Source organism: Hyla sarda, chromosome 4 (assembly GCF_029499605.1).
Source record: "Hyla sarda isolate aHylSar1 chromosome 4, aHylSar1.hap1, whole genome shotgun sequence".
In the NCBI taxonomy this organism is placed as follows: domain Eukaryota; kingdom Metazoa; phylum Chordata; class Amphibia; order Anura; family Hylidae; genus Hyla; species Hyla sarda.
Genome location: NC_079192.1, coordinates 400343786 through 400361753, shown reverse-complemented (window position 1 = coordinate 400361753; position 17968 = coordinate 400343786). Strand labels below are relative to the sequence as shown.

The 17968-nt window shown below is 45.1% G+C and overlaps 1 protein-coding gene across 1 annotated transcript in view; it reads right to left on the bottom strand.

Annotated features, from left to right (window-relative positions):
- RNF145 (ring finger protein 145) overlaps nucleotides 1-17968 on the bottom strand; it is a 70030-nt gene that overhangs the window by 30284 nt on the left and 21778 nt on the right. Inside the window, exons 3-5 of the mRNA XM_056517344.1 lie at nucleotides 9058-9166; nucleotides 5338-5429; nucleotides 1269-1504 (exon numbers count right to left, since the gene is read on the bottom strand). Of these exons, the coding sequence (XP_056373319.1) occupies nucleotides 1269-1504; nucleotides 5338-5429; nucleotides 9058-9166 (437 nt within the window). The remainder of the gene's footprint in view (nucleotides 1-1268; nucleotides 1505-5337; nucleotides 5430-9057; nucleotides 9167-17968) is intronic.

The window sequence follows — 17968 nt, the reverse complement described above, 5'->3', positions numbered from 1 at the left end:
TTAATGCCAGGAAAGCTCTATCTGGCCAGACACTTCTGCTTTAGCAGCTGCTGCGGAAAAAAATGTAGAATTACATGACGTAAGACAGAGACAAGCCAGGTCTGATAGAACAGGAGCTGCTTCAGCTTATAGAGGGGTCTCCGTATGTGAAATCTATACATCCTAAGGGAGCAGATTGACAGATGATGTCTTTCGGAGACAACCTCTTTCCTCAATGGGCACTAGTGTACGCAGGTTACAGCCTAGAAGTCAGGGGTGGCCAATCGGTGACTCTTTCCTAGGTGTCATGCAGCTCACTTCCAGACCCATATCCATCTTAAAGTTCAAGGCAGGTCACTGCTTTAAGAACCAACGCTGCTTTAAAAACATAGCTGCTGCTGGGTGCAGATGTGCCACATGCAGGGGCATCTGATACGACCCGTCCCTTCCTGCCAAAGAGAAGGGAAACGCATAGCTGTGGTGCACTGGTAAGCAAAGCAGATGGGGGCCTACTGCTATATATGGGGATGGGGGTCTGCTGCTATATATGGGGATGGGGGCCTGCTGCCATATATGGGGATGGGGGCCTGCTGCCATATATGGGGATGGGGGCCTGCTGCCATATATGGGGATGGGGGTCTGCTGCCATTTATGGGGATGGGGGTCTGCTGCTATATATGGGGATGGGGGCCTGCTGCTATATATGGGGATGGGGGCCTACTGCTATATATGGGGATGGGGGCCTACTGCTATATATGGGGAATGGGGGCCTACTGCTATATATGGGGAATGGGGGCCTACTGCTATATATGGGGAATGGGGGCCTACTGCTATATATGGGGAATGGGGGCCTACTGCTATACATGGGGAATGGGGGCCTACTGCTATATATGGGGATGGGGGCCTACTGCTATATATGGGGATGGGGGCCTACTGCAATATGGATACTGTATGGGGCCCAACTGTTATACGGTTGAAGCATGGGGGGCTTACTGGTTTTCCATTGCAATTATTAAAACATTATTATTAACAACATTTATATTTATTAATATGCAGTTGCATAGTACACAAATAAGTTCTACTATCTACAGGTATTTCTTTTCTTTTTATGTAAGTGAATATCTTGTGGCTCTCAAACAACTGAAGTGTATCACAAGTGGCTCTTACGCTGAGCAAATTTGTCCATCCCAGTTATAAGTAAATGATTACATTTAGACTAAAAACATTGCCCCCGCTTAGACAGCTGTAATTTTAAGTTAAAGGTTGACAGCAGGACGTGGATATTTTACCTGAACGAGCTCCCTGTATGCAGACTTAGCGAGATTAAAGGGCACCAGCAGGTTGGATGCCAAAAAGTACAGCACTTCAAGTCCGGTGAAAATCATAGCAAACTTGTTAATGACGACAATGGTCTCGATGGGGACGAGGCAGAGACGAGCCAGTAGGGGGAGCATGTGAGCTGAGAACAGCCAGATCTGCTTGGTCTTCATCACACAGGAGCACAGGGTGCACACAACCATCTGGCCTGCAACACAAAGGTCAACATGACCATCAGGTTGACCATTTACACAATAATTGAACATTACAAGTAGAGATGAGCGAACTTACAGTAAATTCGATTCGTCACAAACTTCTCAGCTCGGCGGTTGCTGACTTTTCCTGCATAAATTAGTTCAGCTTTCCGATGCTCCGGTGGGCTGGAAAAGGTGGATACAGTCCTAGGAAAGAGTCTCCTAGGACTGTATCCACCTTTTCCAGCCCACGGGAGCACCGGAAAGCTGAACTAATTTATGCAGGAAAAGTCATCAACTGCCGAGCTGAGAAGTTCGTGACAAATCGAATTTACTGTAAGTTCGCTCATCTCTAATTACAAGTCTACAGCCCTGTGTGGGATTAAAGGGGTACTCCACTGGAATTTTTTTTTTTTAATCAACTAGTGCCAAAAAGTTAAACAGATTTGTAAATTACTTCTATTAAAAAATCTTAATCCTTCCAGTACTTATCAGCTGCTGTATTCCCTACAGGAAGTTCTTTTTTAATTTCCTTTCTGTCTGACAACAGTGCTCTCTGCTGACACCTCTGTCCATTTTATTAACTGTCCATATTAGGAGCAAATTCCTCATAAAAAAATCTTACTTTGGACAGTTCCTAAAATGGACAGAGGTGTCAGAAGAGAGCACTGTGGTCAGGCAGAAAGGAAATTCAAAAAAGAAAAGAACTTCCTGTGGATCATACAGCAGCTCATAACTACTGGAAGGATTAAGATTTTTTTTAATAGAAGTAATTTACAAATCTGTTTAACTTTCCGGCACCAGTTGATTAAAAAATAAAATGTTTTCCAGTGGAGTACCCCTTTAATAATTCCCCCACCCCAAAATAGATCCTCATCCGATTATTTAGCTGATCGGGTGCATTCACACCACACGTTTGTGAGATACGGTTGGGAAATTTCAAAACCAGGCGCTCCCGTATCCCAGCCGGACCAGTGCCGAATCTCATTCATTTAAATGAGCCAAACGGAGTTAGACTGACTCCGGTCGGCTCATTTTTGCGGCCAGACGGGCACCAGATCTCACAAACGTGGTGTGAACGCACCCTTATTTATAGAGGCAGCAGCTGCAGGAGAGTGCAGTATATATGCTAGACCAGTGGTCTCCAACCTGCGGACCTTCAGCTGTTGCAAAACTACAACTCCCAGCATGCCCGGACAGCCGTTGGCTGTCCGGGCATGCTGGGAGTTGTAGTTTTGCAACATCTGGAGGTCCGCAGGTTGTTGACCACTGTGCTAGACGTTCAAATGTATGGCAGAGGAGAAATATAGAGAAATATATAAATATAACTTATCCCCCAAGTTATTTTTCACTAGACTACTCTTAACTATAGACTTAAAGTCTAAGGAGCAGTTCTTACCTGTCTTATGACTGCAGAGTAATTCATAGTAATGATGGATTCCGGAAGACTTCTTACTATTGAACATTCACTCCTGAATATTATAAGGGTTGCATGGGGAGCAGAAACGGTCTTACCTGTTGTGATCTCCAGCACTCGCTTCCATCCCCTGAGAAGTAATGGGTGCCAATCACAGGGTGCTATATCGACAAGTATTTTGTGACACTAGTGATTCTATTAACATCAGTATCAGCACTTTGTACCTCCAGCGATTCACAATCACCAGCCGGGGATCGATCAGCTGACTGGCGACGCCAGACGGCGACTCTGCCGAGACTCGCCGTCCACGCTTTGGGCTGCGGACCGATCGGTGTGACCGGATGCTGTCCGCACGGAGGCTGCTTGCACAGTGCCAGGAACCATCAGCGGAGCTGACGATCGGCATACATGTGATGAGGGATACAGTGAGTCACTGATTTACATCTGCACCTGAAGCGGTGAGCGGTAAATAGTATATAACTTTATGTATTATATTTGGTTATCCTGCTCTGAATTACATTGCTGTAGGTCGCATCCTATTATGAACTGGCCACTCAGTTGCATTTGGATTATTTAGCACGTCTATACTTCTGACATCTAAGACTATTATACCATCAATGGACTTACTTTTTATTACAGGACTATAAGATTGCTAGTTCACTGGGACATTTTTTTCCCCTTTACAGGTTGTATCCAGGTCCCCTCCCCCTTTTTTTATTTATTGTTTTAAAAATTATGGGGGGCATTTATCATTGTAGGTGTAAGTGGAGCATTTATCATTGTAGGTGTAAGTGAAGCATTCCTCATTGTAGGTGTAAGTGAAGCATTCCTCATTGTAGGTGTAAGTGAAGCATTTCTCATTGTAGGTGTAAGTGAAGCATTTCTCATTGTAGGTGTAAGTGAAGCATTTCTCATTGTAGGTGTAAGTGAAGCATGTATCATTGTAGGTGTAAGTGAAGCATGTATCATTGTAGGTGTAAGTGAAGCATGTATCATTGTAGGTGTAAGTGAAGGATGTATCATTGTAGGTGTAAGTGAAGCATGTATCATTGTAGGTGTAAGTGAAGGATGTATCATTGTAGGTGTAAGTGAAGGATGTATCATTGTAGGTGTAAGTGAAGCATGTATCATTGTAGGTGTAAGTGAAGCATGTATCATTGTAGGTGTAAGTGAAGCATGTATCATTGTAGGTGTAAGTGAAGCATGTATCATTGTAGGTGTAAGTGAAGCATTTATCATTGTAGGTGTAAGTGAAGCATGTATCATTGTAGGTGTAAGTGAAGCATGTATCATTGTAGGTGTAAGTGAAGCATTTACCATTGTAGGTGTAAGTGAAGCATTTATCATTGTAGGTGTAAGTGAAGCATTTACCATTGTAGGTGTAAGTGAAGCATTTTTCTACATTTTTTGTGTGTGCTGGTAACAGAGCATTTAATAAATTTCATAAATTTTGTGCAGGTCACATTTTCTGAAATTTTTCTCTTCACATACACCAAAAAGCTAAGTCTAGTTTAGAGACTTTTCAGTGGCTTTGCACTTTTTTGCGCCTTTTCACAAAAAGGTGCAGTTCATAAAACCCTTCCATATCATGTGTATTACATAAATCAGTTGATTGCAACTCAAAATCAACAGAAATGTGTAATCCAAAAGGCGCAAAAAAAAAGGTGCAATTAAACCCTGCTTACGCCTTTTTTGCGCCTTTTCTAGACACAAAAAAAACAGTCTAAAGATAATGATAAATATCGGCCTATATGTCTGAATTGGATATCTGTATCACATGGGCCCTGTGACTGATCATATGTACATAGGACATTATTTTATATTACCATAAAACTATTTTTTAACCAATTATCCATTGCACATCCATTTTGGTTGAGGCATTTGAGAACTGGGATTCTCTTCCATATTGTTCCTAACTTTTTCTCACACCTGCGGGTACAGGTGTGCCCAGTTAACCTCGTAGAGTTTTTGTTGTTGAGCTGTCCATACTGTTTTTTAGTTGTTATGATTTTACCCACACGCCATCATGACTGGAAGGTATACTTCTAAGTAAGCACAGGGGGAGCAGGACAGGTAAGACCTTTTCTCCTCCTCAGACAAACCCATTAACATAAAGGAAATCCTGATGAGGAATGAATGTTCAATAGAGAAGAGTCTTTCAAAATCCATCAATACTTTGATTATTGATTCAACACAGTCCTGCCATTAGACAGTGCAGCCATATATTTAGGTCACATGACTGTGACCGTAGTACAGATCTGCAACTATTGTACCTGCTCAGCTCAAAAGATCAGCTAGTGCTGCTATACATTTTGTTTACTTTTATAACTTTCTAGGATGTGGAGTCTGTGCTGGTTGGATGACAAGCTGCAGATTAAAGACACTTCTTACACATCACATGCTGCATTACATGTGCTCAACGTCACTCACCTACTAGCGCTGTGATGAACCTGTTCATAGACAGGGGCTCTAGATGCATAGGTCCCTCATAGCCAGACTCCAGCTCACTGCGGACATAGTCCCTGAAACACAAATACAGAAAAACAAAAACAAAAAAAAACAGCCATTTAGTCTTGAAGAACAGGCTCCGTGCTGCTTGGTCTTTATTACAGACAGAAGACAGTGGGGGAACATTTAAAGGGGTACTCCGGCGCTAAGACATCTTATCGCCTATCCAAGGATAGGGGATAAGATGCCTGATCGCGGGGGTCCTGCCGCTGAGGACCCCCAGTGATCTTGCATGCAGCACCCAATTAGAATCAGTCCCCGGAGCACGTTCGCTCCGGGTCTGATTACTGGTGATCACGGGGGCCGGAGCATTGTGACGTCACGGCCCCGCCCCCCCGTGTGACATCACGCTCCGCCCCCTGAAGGCAAGCCTATGTGAGGGGGCGTGACAGCTGTCAGTCAGTGGTGGATGAACCTTTGCACAGGCGTCAGACGATGTAAGGCAACTGCTCCAGTTATGTGTGTATTAGGGATGCACGATATGGGAAAATTGTGCAATTGCGATTATGGAGGTAAATATTGCGATTTCGATATGCGATTGCGATATAATAAACAAATGGTGAAATCCTCCCTATTTTAATGTCCAATCCCTCTATTTCATAAAGCCAACTCGCCTAATTTCCTGTTCATTGACAGAACAGAAAATTAAGGGGATTGAATATTAAATGGGGAGAAATTAGCTTAATTCCTCCTCTGGATTTCATGTGCCTGGCCTGCTACAGTGTAGTCCGCACACACTCCTGGCCTGCTATAGTGTAGTCCGCACACACTCCTGGCCTGCTATAGTGTAGTCCGCACACACTCCTGGCCTGCTATAGTGTAGTCCGCACACACTCCTGGCCTGCTATAGTGTAGTCCGCACACACTCCTGGCCTGCTATAGTGTAGTCCGCACACACTCCTGGCCTGCTATAGTGTAGTCCGCACACACTCCTGGCCTGCTATAGTGTAGTCCGCACACACTCCTGGCCTGCTATAGTGTAGTCCGCACACACTCCTGGCCTGCTATAGTGTAGTCCGCATACTCGCCTGGCCTGCTATAGTGTAGTCCGCACACACTCCTGGCCTGCTATAGTGTAGTCCGCACACACTCCTGGCCTGCTATAGTGTAGTCCGCACACACTCCTGGCCTGCTATAGTGTAGTCCGCACACACTCCTGGCCTGCTATAGTGTAGTCCGCACACTCTCCTGGCCTGGTATAGAATAGTCCCTGTATTCTCCCGGCCTGGTATAGTGTAGTCCGCACACTCTCCTGGCCTGCTATAGTGTAGTCCCTGTACTCTCCCGGCCTGGTATAGTGTAGTCCCTGTACTCTCCCGGCCTGGTATAGTGTAGTCCGCACACTCTCCTGGCCTGCTATAGTGTAGTCCGCACACACTCCTGGCCTGCTATAGTGTAGTCCCTGTACTCTCCCGGCCTGCTATAGTGTAGTCCGCACACACTCCTGGCCTGCTATAGTGTAGTCCGCACACACTCCTGGCCTGCTATAGTGTAGTCCGCACACACTCCTGGCCTGCTATAGTGTAGTCCGCACACACTCCTGGCCTGCTATAGTGTAGTCCGCACACACTCCTGGCCTGCTATAGTGTAGTCCGCACACACTCCTGGCCTGCTATAGTGTAGTCCGCACACACTCCTGGCCTGCTATAGTGTAGTCCGCACACACTCCTGGCCTGCTATAGTGTAGTCCGCATACTCGCCTGGCCTGCTATAGTGTAGTCTGCACACACTCCTGGCCTGCTATAGTGTAGTCCGCACACTCTCCTGGCCTGCTATAGTGTAGTCCGCACACACTCCTGGCCTGCTATAGTGTAGTCCGCACACTCTCCTGGCCTGGTATAGAATAGTCCCTGTATTCTCCCGGCCTGGTATAGTGTAGTCCGCACACTCTCCTGGCCTGCTATAGTGTAGTCCCTGTACTCTCCCGGCCTGGTATAGTGTAGTCCCTGTACTCTCCCGGCCTGGTATAGTGTAGTCCGCACACTCTCCTGGCCTGCTATAGTGTAGTCCGCACACACTCCTGGCCTGCTATAGTGTAGTCCCTGTACTCTCCCGGCCTGCTATAGTGTAGTCCGCACACACTCCTGGCCTGCTATAGTGTAGTCCGCACACACTCCCGGCCTGCTATAGTGTAGTCCGCACACACTCCTGGCCTGCTATAGTGTAGTCCGCACACACTCCTGGCCTGCTATAGTGTAGTCCGCACACACTCCTGGCCTGCTATAGTGTAGTCCGCACACACTCCTGGCCTGCTATAGTGTAGTCCGCACACACTCCTGGCCTGCTATAGTGTAGTCCGCACACACTCCTGGCCTGCTATAGTGTAGTCCGCACACACTCCTGGCCTGATCTAGTGTAGTCCGCACACTCTCCTGGCCTGCTATAGTGTAGTCCCTGTACTCTCCCGGCCTGCTATAGTGTAGTCCGCGTATTCTCCCGGCCTGGTATAGTGTAGTCCGCGTATTCTCCCGGCCTGGTATAGTGTAGTCCGCGTATTCTCCCGGCCTGGTATAGTGTAGTCAGCACACTCTCCTGGCCCGCTATAGTGTAGTCCGCACACTCTCCTGGCCCGCTATAGTGTAGTCCGCACACACTCCTGGCCCGCTATAGTGTAGTCCGCACACACTCCTGGCCTGCTATATTGTAGTCCGCACACACTCCTGGCCCGCTATAGTGTAGTCCGCACACACTCCTGGCCCGCTATAGTGTAGTCCGCACACACTCCTGGCCTGCTATAGTGTAGTCCGCACACACTCCTGGCCTGCTATAGTGTAGTCCGCACACACTCCTGGCCCGCTATAGTGTAGTCCGCACACACTCCTGGCCTGCTATAGTGTAGTCCGCACACACTCCTGGCCTGATCTAGTGTAGTCCGCACACTCTCCTGGCCTGATCTAGTGTAGTCCGCACACTCTCCTGGCCTGATCTAGTGTAGTCCGCACACACTCCTGGCCCGCTATAGTGTAGTCCGCACACACTCCTGGCCTTGTATAGTGTAGTCCGCACACTCTCCTGGCCTGCTATAGTGTAGTCCGCACACTCTCCTGGCCTGATCTAGTGTAGTCCGCACACTCTCCTGGCCTGATCTAGTGTAGTCCGCACACTCTCCTGGCCTGATCTAGTGTAGTCCGCACACTCTCTTGGCCTGATCTAGTGTAGTCCGCACACTCTCCTGGCCTGCTATAGTGTAGTCCGCACACTCTCCTGGCCTGATCTAGTGTAGTCCGCACACTCTCCTGGCCTGATCTAGTGTAGTCCGCACACTCTCCTGGCCTGATCTAGTGTAGTCCGCACACTCTCTTGGCCTGATCTAGTGTAGTCCGCACACTCTCCTGGCCTGCTATAGTGTAGTCCGCACACTCTCCTGGCCTGATCTAGTGTAGTCCGCACACTCTCCTGGCCTGATCTAGTGTAGTCCGCACACTCTCCTGGCCTGATCTAGTGTAGTCCGCATACAATGTACTTGACACTGAAGTGTCATTTTTGTCAGTGACAGTGTATATTTTATTAGCGTTCGGGAGAAAGAAGAAAAAAAAAAAAAAAAAAAAAAAAATGAATGGCGTTTCATGACGTGTTCCCGTTCTGTGTCGGGTGAGTATTCTTCATACATAATAAAGTGCAGGGCGTTTGGTTGGTCCTCACCTGGATATCTGGTGTCCAGCATAGAGCAGTAATGCAGTGACAACATAGAGGTACAGCTTAGCAAGGTGTTGTCGAGGTAAAGTCAGAAGTACCACACTCAGAATGTAACCTGCAGGAAACAACATAAATAAAGCGCAAGTAAGGACAATGTGACCGGTGGGCGTACACGATCAATAGAATATTTGTCCTGTCAGCAAACGGAGGCTTGAAAGATGATGCTGACCTACAACACAGATCAGATAGACCAAAATAACTGTGCAAAGTCTATGCGGGGAGATGTCACACCCCCCCCCCCTCCCCCGTCACATTCTTGTACTGCAGCAATACACTGGGTTTCCCGGCCGGATTTCAAATTTTCCACGGGACCCGGGAAACCTAGTGTATTACTGCAGTACAAGACCTTTCCCCATCAGCCAATCACTGGCTTGTCATGTGACACCACTGCAGCCAGTGATTGGCTGCAAAGGGAAAGGTCCTACTGCCTGTACTAAGAAGAGAGGAAACTCCAGAGCGCATGGAGACGAATCTGCAGGGACCGGCACTAGGTGTGCAGAAGAGTTTTTTTTATTTTTCTCCCTGCGTCTTAGCTCAGTGTTGGTGCCTCCAGCTGTTGTGAAACTACTACTCCCAGCATGCCCGGACAGCCTTTGCCAGTTCGGGCATGCTAAGAGTTGTAGTTTTGCAACAACTGGAGGCCCCCTGGTTGGGAAACACTGACTTTTAGTATTTAAATTAGTTTTTACCTGCTCTGGCCGGCCCCCGCCACAGGAGCCAGCCCGAGCAGATAATCGCATGTTTTCCCAGGGGGCCATATCGCAAAAAGCAAAAAAAAAAAATCGCTATTCGATTGCTTTTGCGATATATCGTGCAGCCCTAATCAAAACCTGTGCCCAGTTGCCCATAGCAACCAGATTACCCCTTTCATTTTTAAACAAGGCCTTTGCAAAATGAAAGAAGCGATCTGATTGGTTGCTATGGGCAACTGGGCAATTTTTCCTCAGCACAGGTTTTTATGAATCTTCCCCCAGAGGAAAGACGTTTGCAGAAACGCGCATGAGGTTTTTCAGTGACGTGTGAACACGGCCTTACCAGACTGTCTCCCTCCTCCATAGATCTCTATGAGAGGAAAGAAGTTTGCAGAAATGCGCATCGGGTGACGTGTGAACACAGCCTTACCGGAATCTGTCTGTGCAGATTACACAGTTTCCCATCCTTGTACTATAGAGTTAATTACTTTATTTAATTTATTTATTTACAGTATATTAGGCCCCTTTCACACTACAAGTATCGTGCTGCTTTTTTTACTGCCAATATTTTACAATAACGGATGAAAAAAAAAAATAACACATCATCCGTTATTTTGAATGTTTTTTTTTTCTTTTATTATTATATTTTCTGTTATTCATTTTCATAATTTTATTTTATTATGATTTGTTTCCATGTTTTTAACCCCTTTTTTTTGGGGGGGGGGGGGGGGGGGGGAAGCTGTACTGATATTAAAGGGGTAATACCGTGGCAAACTTTTTTTTTTTTTTTTTTTAAATCAACTGGTGCCAGAAAGTTAAACAGATTTGTAAATTACTTCTATTAAAAAAATCTTAATCCTTCCAGTACTTTTTAGGGTCTGTATACTACAGAGGAAATGTATCTTTTTTTGGATTTCTCTTATGTCACGACCACACAGTGCTCTCTGCTGACCTCTGCTGTCCATTTTAGGAACTCTCCATAGCAGGAGAAAATCCCCATGCTGCTCTGGACCGTTCCTAAAATGAACAGCAGAGAGAAATTCAGAAAGATAAACATTTCCTCTGTAGTATACAGCAGCTAATAAGTACTGGAAGGATTAAGATTTTTTAATAGAAGTAATTTACAAAATCTGTTTAACTTTCTGGCACCAGTTGATTAGAAAAAAAAATAAAAAATTTCCACGGTAGTACCCCTTTAAAAAAAAAAACTGACAATAACTGATGAGAACGGATGTTTTTTTGAACATCCGATTCCCATAGACTGTAAATAGATGTAAAAATTTAACGGTCGGTTTCTCACCATTTTTTATTTAATTTTATTTATTTTTTTGCCGGACCAAAAGTTAGTGTATGCTCCGTCTCTCGTGCCGGCAAAAATAATGGACATTAGTAAAAAGGGATATGCCTGATGCAAAAGGATGTTACAAAAATAATCCCATTGACATGAATGGGATTTTTTGACGGACGTTTTCAGGATAACGGAGGTTTTTTTTTTTTTTTTTTACAGGATGATACCTGTAGTGTGAAAGGGGCCTAACAGTGTACAGTATATAACAGTGTTTCCAAACCAGGGTGCCTCCAGCTGTTGCAACACTACAACTCCCAGCATGCCCGTACAGCCTTCGGCTGTCCAGGCATGCTGGGAGTTGTAGTTTTGCAACAGCTGGAGGCGCCCTGGTTGGCAAACACTGTTCTAGAGTATATAATCATATATAGAATTAATATATTTCCAAATAGGAAAAGTTGCGTCGCTCTATTGTATTTGTTATTGGAATTTCTTTTATCCGCAGAGGTAACATTATAGTAATGTGCAGGGCATCAGGGATATAGAGCCGATTCCCCATGGACCCGCGGTGTAAATGTAACAGAGACGGGGCCCGGGGCTCCATGGATACCTGAACTACTACAGGTGATGGCCGAGCTCCAGAGCAGTATCCAGTGCTAGATGACTTGTAAGTGCGGCATAAAGACGCCCAAAATTTTATACAGACTACTCTAAGGGGTTAAAGGGGTACTCCAGTGAAAAACTTTTTTTTAATCAACTGGTGCCAGAAAGTTAAACAAATTTGTAAATTACTTCTATTAAAAAATCTTAATCCTTCCAGTACTTATTAGCTGCTGAATACTACAGCGGAAATTATTTTCTTTTTGAAACACAGAGCTCTCTGCTGACATCTCAGTCCATTTTAGGAACTGTCCAGAGTAGGAGAAAATCCCCATAGCAAACATATGCTGCCCTGGACAGTTCCTAAAATGGACAGAGATGTCAGCAGAGCGCACTGTGGTCATGATGTCAGCAGAGAGCTCTGTGTTTCAAAAAGAAAAGAATTTCCGCTGTAGTATTCAGCAGCTAATAAGTACTGGAAGGATTAAGATTTTTTTAATAGAAGTGATTTACAAATCTGTATAATTTTCTGGCACCAGTTGATTTAAAAAGAAAAAAAAAAAATATTCTATGGAGTACCCCTTTAAGAACAAAGGCAACCACTGAACTCTGCAATGTCTTGAAGTCCCTTAGACCAGTGTTTCCCAACCAGGGGGCCTCCAGCTGTTGCAAAACTACAATACTACCCAGCATGCTCGGATAGGCGAAGAGCTGTGTTTACTGCAGTGTTATGCTTCATGGGTGTCCCCCGCTGCCCTATCTACAGTTCTCACCTGCCTAGTGACACCCTGGCATGGTCGACCAACGCTCCATTCACGGTCTCTGGCAGTGTTTCCCAACCAGGGTGCCTCTAAGCGACTTCCAAACATTGCAGAATTCAGGGGTCACCAGTGTTCTGAAGTCAATTAGACAAGTGTTTCCCAACCAGGGGGCCTCCAGCTGTTGCAAAAATACAACTCTCAGCATGCCCGGACAGCCGGAGGCCCCCTGGTTGGGAAACACTGGTCTAATTGACTTCAGAACACTGGTGACCGCTGAACTCTGCAATGTTTGGAAGTCCCTTAGACCAGTGTTTCCCAACCAGGGGGCCTCCAGCTGTCCGGGCATGCTGGGAGTTATAGTTTTTCAACAGCGAGAGGCCCCCTGCTTGGGAAACACTGGTCTAAGAGACTTCCAGACATTGCAGAGTTCAGTTTTCATCATTGTTCTTGAAGTCCCATAGACCAGGGTGCCTCCAGCTGTTGCAAAACTACAACTCCCAGCATGCCCGGACAGCCGGAGGGCCCTCTAGTTGGGAATTACTGGTCTGAGGGACTTCCAAACATTGCAACCAGAGGGCCCTCCGGCTGTCCGGGCATGCTGGGAGTTGTAGTTTTGCAACAGCTGGAGGCAACCTGGTCAATGGGACTTCAGAACACTGATGACCACTGAACTCTGCAATGTCTGGAAGTCTCCTAGACCAGTGTTTCCCAAGCAGGGGGCCTCCAGCTGTTGAAAAACTATAACTCCCAGCATGCTGGAAATTGTAGTTTTGCAACAGCTGGTTGGGAAACACAGCCATAGACCTTAAATAGAGCAGTGGTCGACCATGCAAGGGTGTCACTAGATAAGTAAGAACTGTAGATAAGGCAGCAGGGGACACCCATGTTGCATAACCCTGCTGTAAACACAGCTCTTATCCAATGCATAGAGCACGTGCCGACCCACCTCTTCATGCTGCGGGGAAACTCTGGGTCCCATTCTGGAGATCGCAGGGGGTCCTAGAGAGAGGATAAGACACTTAGTCCCTATCCGGTGGATAGGGAATTCCTTTTTAGGGGCTGAATACCCCTTTAGAGTACATTCACACGCGCAGATTTTTTAGCAGGTTTTCCGCTGCGTATTTGAAAGTGGACGGGCTCTTCTCGGCTGTCCGCAGCAGATTTTCCGCGGCGGAATGGCGCTTGCTGCGGATTTTCCGCAGTGTACATTCCGCCGTGGAACAGCCGAGAAGAGCCCGTCCACTTTCAAATACGCAGCGGAAAACCCACTAAAAAAAATCAGCGCGTGTGAACGTACCCTTAGGTTATGTTCACACGTACACAGACTTGATGCACAGGATTTGATGCTGCAGATTCCAATGTAAACTAAATGACCGAGCACAGATTCTAAATCGGCAGTTACAAATCCTGCGCATCAAATCTGCACAGAATCCTGCAGTGTGAACGTACCCTTAAAAAGGGGTACTCCGGTGGAGATTTATTTTTTTTATTAGTTTTTTTTTTAAATCAACTTGTGCCAGAAAGTTAAACAGATTTGTAAATTACTTCTATTAAAAAATCTTTATCCTTCCAGTACTTTTTAGCAGCTGTATGCTCCAGAGGAAATTCTTTTCTTTTTGAATTTCTTTTTTGCCTTGTTTATTACAGTGCTCTCTGCTGACACCTGATGCCCGTATCAGGAACTATCCAGAGCAGGAGAAAATCCCCATAGCAAACCTATGCTGCTCTGGACAGTTCCTAAAATGGACAGCAGAGAGCACTGTGCTCGTGACAGAAGAGAAAGCCAAAAAGAAAAAGTAATTTCCTCTGTAGTATACAGCCCCTAAAAAGTACTGGAAGGATTAAGATTTTTTTTAAATTTTTTTTTTTTTTTTTTTTTAAATAGAAGTAATTTACAAATCTGTTTAACTTTCTGGCACCAGTTAGTTAAAAAAAAAATAAATAAATAAAAAAATTTATATATGTTTTCCACGAGAGTACCCCTTTAATGGAGCGCCAGTGTGCACGCACGATCTAGAGTTTATTTTATTCTCAATGGGTCTGCTGAAGATTGCCAAGAGCTCAATTCAGCTGCGTACTGAATGCTGTCAAAACAGCCAGGGTGCCTCCAGCTGTTGCAAAACTACAACTCCCAGCATGCCCGGACAGCCTTCGGCTGTCCGGGCATGCTGGGAGTTGTAGTTTTGCAACAGCTGGAGGCACCCTGGTTGGAAAAAACGCTGCCTTAAAATTACCCAATCTGTTGACTGTTCTGTTAAACCCTTAATAAAGATATCAAATGCTCTAATATCATAACGTCTACAATTCCTACAAAAATACTAAGTTTTTCCAAGTCACATGACGGCCTGAAATAACTTTTTGGCATTTAATGAAGTCTGCTGAGGAGTGGAAAACCCCAAACAAGCACTTCTGCGAATACAGTAAAGAGTGAGGAAGGCGCCGGTGGTTTTGGGATATCCTGGAAAAATCATTTCAAATAATTCCTGGACTGGCGGCTTTAATGCTGCCCGAATCACATCTATAGCTGATCGTAAAGGGATCAGGCAGGTCATGGAAATCCAAGGATACTGATTCTTTATAACTTATAGTACATGTATTCTTAATAAGAAACACCTCAGCTGCTGAAGAACCTCTTATTTTAAAAAGGGGAACGGTCCACTGCTTCCCTTTCACAAAGGTTTGTAGCAGCTAAAGTGAGCATTATGTTCCACAGTCGATTAGGTTGTGCATTATGATGTTCTGCAGCAGCAAAGGTGTGCATTATAAAGTTCTGCAGCAGCAGAGGTGTGCATTATAAAGTTCTGCAGCAGCAGAGGTGTGCATTATAAAGTTCTGCAGCAGCAGAGGTGTGCATTATAAAGTTCTGCAGCAGCAGAGGTGTGCATTATGATGTTCTGCAGCAGCAGAGGTGTGCATTATGATGTTCTGCAGCAGCAGAGGTGTGCATTATGATGTTCTGCAGCAGCAAAGGTGTGCATTATGCTGTTCTGCAGCAGCAAAGGTGTGCATTATAAAGTTCTGCAGCAGCAGAGGTGTGCATTATAAAGTTCTGCAGCAGCAGAGGTGTGCATTATAAAGTTCTGCAGCAGCAGAGGTGTGCATTATAAAGTTCTGCAGCAGCAGAGGTGTGCATTATGATGTTCTGCAGCAGCAGAGGTGTGCATTATGATGTTCTGCAGCAGCAGAGGTGTGCATTATGATGTTCTGCAGCAGCAAAGGTGTGCATTATGCTGTTCTGCAGCAGCAAAGGTGTGCATTATAAAGTTCTGCAGCAGCAAAAGTGTGCATTATAAAGTTCTGCAGCAGCTTAGTTGTGCATTATAAAGTTCTGCAGAAGCAAAGGTGTGCATTATAAAGTTCTGCAGCAGCAGAGGTGTGCATTATAAAGTTCTGCAGCAGCAGAGGTGTGCATTATAAAGTTCTGCAGCAGCAGAGGTGTGCATTATGATGTTCTGCAGCAGCAAAGGTGTGCATTATGATGTTCTGCAGCAGCAAAGGTGTGCATTATGATGTTCTGCAGCAGCAAAGGTGTGCATTATGCTGTTCTGCAGCAGCAAAGGTGTGCATTATGCTGTTCTGCAGCAGCAAAGGTGTGCATTATAAAGTTCTGCAGCAGCCAAGGTGTGCATTATAAAGTTCTGCAGCAGCCAAGGTGTGCATTATGGTGTTCTGCAGCAGCTGAGGTCTGTATTACATTAAATTATGTAGCTGCTGAGAAGTGTATTATGATGTTCTACATCAACAGAGACATGCATTATGATGTTCTGCAGCAGCTATGTTGTGCATCAGGATGTTCCACAGCAGCTATGAGTATTGTGATGTTCTGCAGCAGCTCAAACATGCATTATGATTTACTGCAGCAGCTGAGACGTTTATTATGATTTTCTACTGTAGCTGGGACGTATTAAGTAGAAATAGGCAAAATTAGGAGTAAGAAGGATCCCTTAGGACTGTACCCATCCAGACGCACTTCGTACGAGCAAAAAATTTTACTCACGCATAGCTTTATAAATAAATACCCCTTTCCAATCTCACAATCTACTGGACAAGAGAGATAAAATTAGCAATAGTGGTCAGAGACGGCCTGATGCAATATTGGGTAATAAGCTTCCATGCCTGATAGGGATTCCCTGGGTTCTCTATGTCCAGCCTTTTTGTTTTTTGCACAACTTAAAGGGGTACTCCAGTGAAAACCTTTTTCTTTTAAATCAACTGGTGGCAGAAAGTTAAACAGATTTGTAAATTACTTCTATTAAAAAATCTTAATCCTTCCTGTACTTATTAGCTGCTGAATACTACAGAGGAAATTCTTTTCTTTTTGGAATCCTCTCTGATGACATCACGAGCACAGTTCTCTCTGCTGACGTTATTATAATAATAACGCTTTATTTATTGTTGTCCTTAGTGGGATTTGAACCCAAGTCCCCAGCACTGCAAGGCAGCAGTGCTAACCACTGAGCCACCATGCTGCCCTTAGCATACATCTGCTATGCATGGCTGCTAAAATGGACAGAGATGTCAGCAGAGAGCACTGTGGTCGTGATGTCATCAGTGTTTCAAAAAGAAAGGAATTTCCTCTGTAGCGTTCAGCAGCTAATAAGCACTGGAAGGATTAAGATTTTTTAATAGAAGCAATTTACAAATATGTTTAACTTTCTGCCACCAGTTGATTTAAAAGAAAAAAGGTTTTCACCGGAGTACCCCTTTAAGACCCAAATACTATACAGAAGATTTATCAAAACCTGTCCAGAGGAAAAGTGGCTGAGCTGCCCATAGCAACCAATCAGGCCCCGGTGCCCACTGGGACGTCCTGCGGCAGCCCCCGGTGCCCACTAGCCCAGAATACTTACTATAACTAATGAGCACAACATGTCAGAGATTGTCACACCAGAAGTGATCTGCAGATGGCCGCAGACATGTCCTATATATTCCTATTGACTGGTTGTATTGATTTGCAGCTGGTAATCACAGGCAAACCAAATTCCCTGAATCCCTGAAATCCATTGATACATTACAGGCTGCCAATAGTCTACCAATGGAGACAGTAAAGCCTATGGCCTGTTGATGGTCTGCGGTCATTTATTTTCCCTACCAGTCAGACTCTCATCTAAAACATCTGCATCAGAGGCTCCAGTACAGGTTCAGTCATCCTTGATGTGAAGAATAGCACAGTATGTAGTGTTATTTTTTTTTTACTCTAAAAACACTGGATCCAATAATAAAAAATCAATGGGGTCTGTTGATAGCTGCTGATGATCATACATATATCACACTGCTGATGTGAACACAAGCCAAGCTTCAGATTCTGCAGATTGCTGCTTATTACAGATCAACAACCATTGGTCACTAACATGCGGCTCTTTGGCTGGTGCAAAACTATAACTCCCAGGGAATGGTTGATGTTGCAGATCAGCGTTTCCCAACCAGGCGGCCACCAGCTGTTGCAAAACTACAACTGCCAGCATGCCCGGACAGCCAACGGCTGTCCGGGCATGCTGGGAGTTGTAGTTTTGCAACAG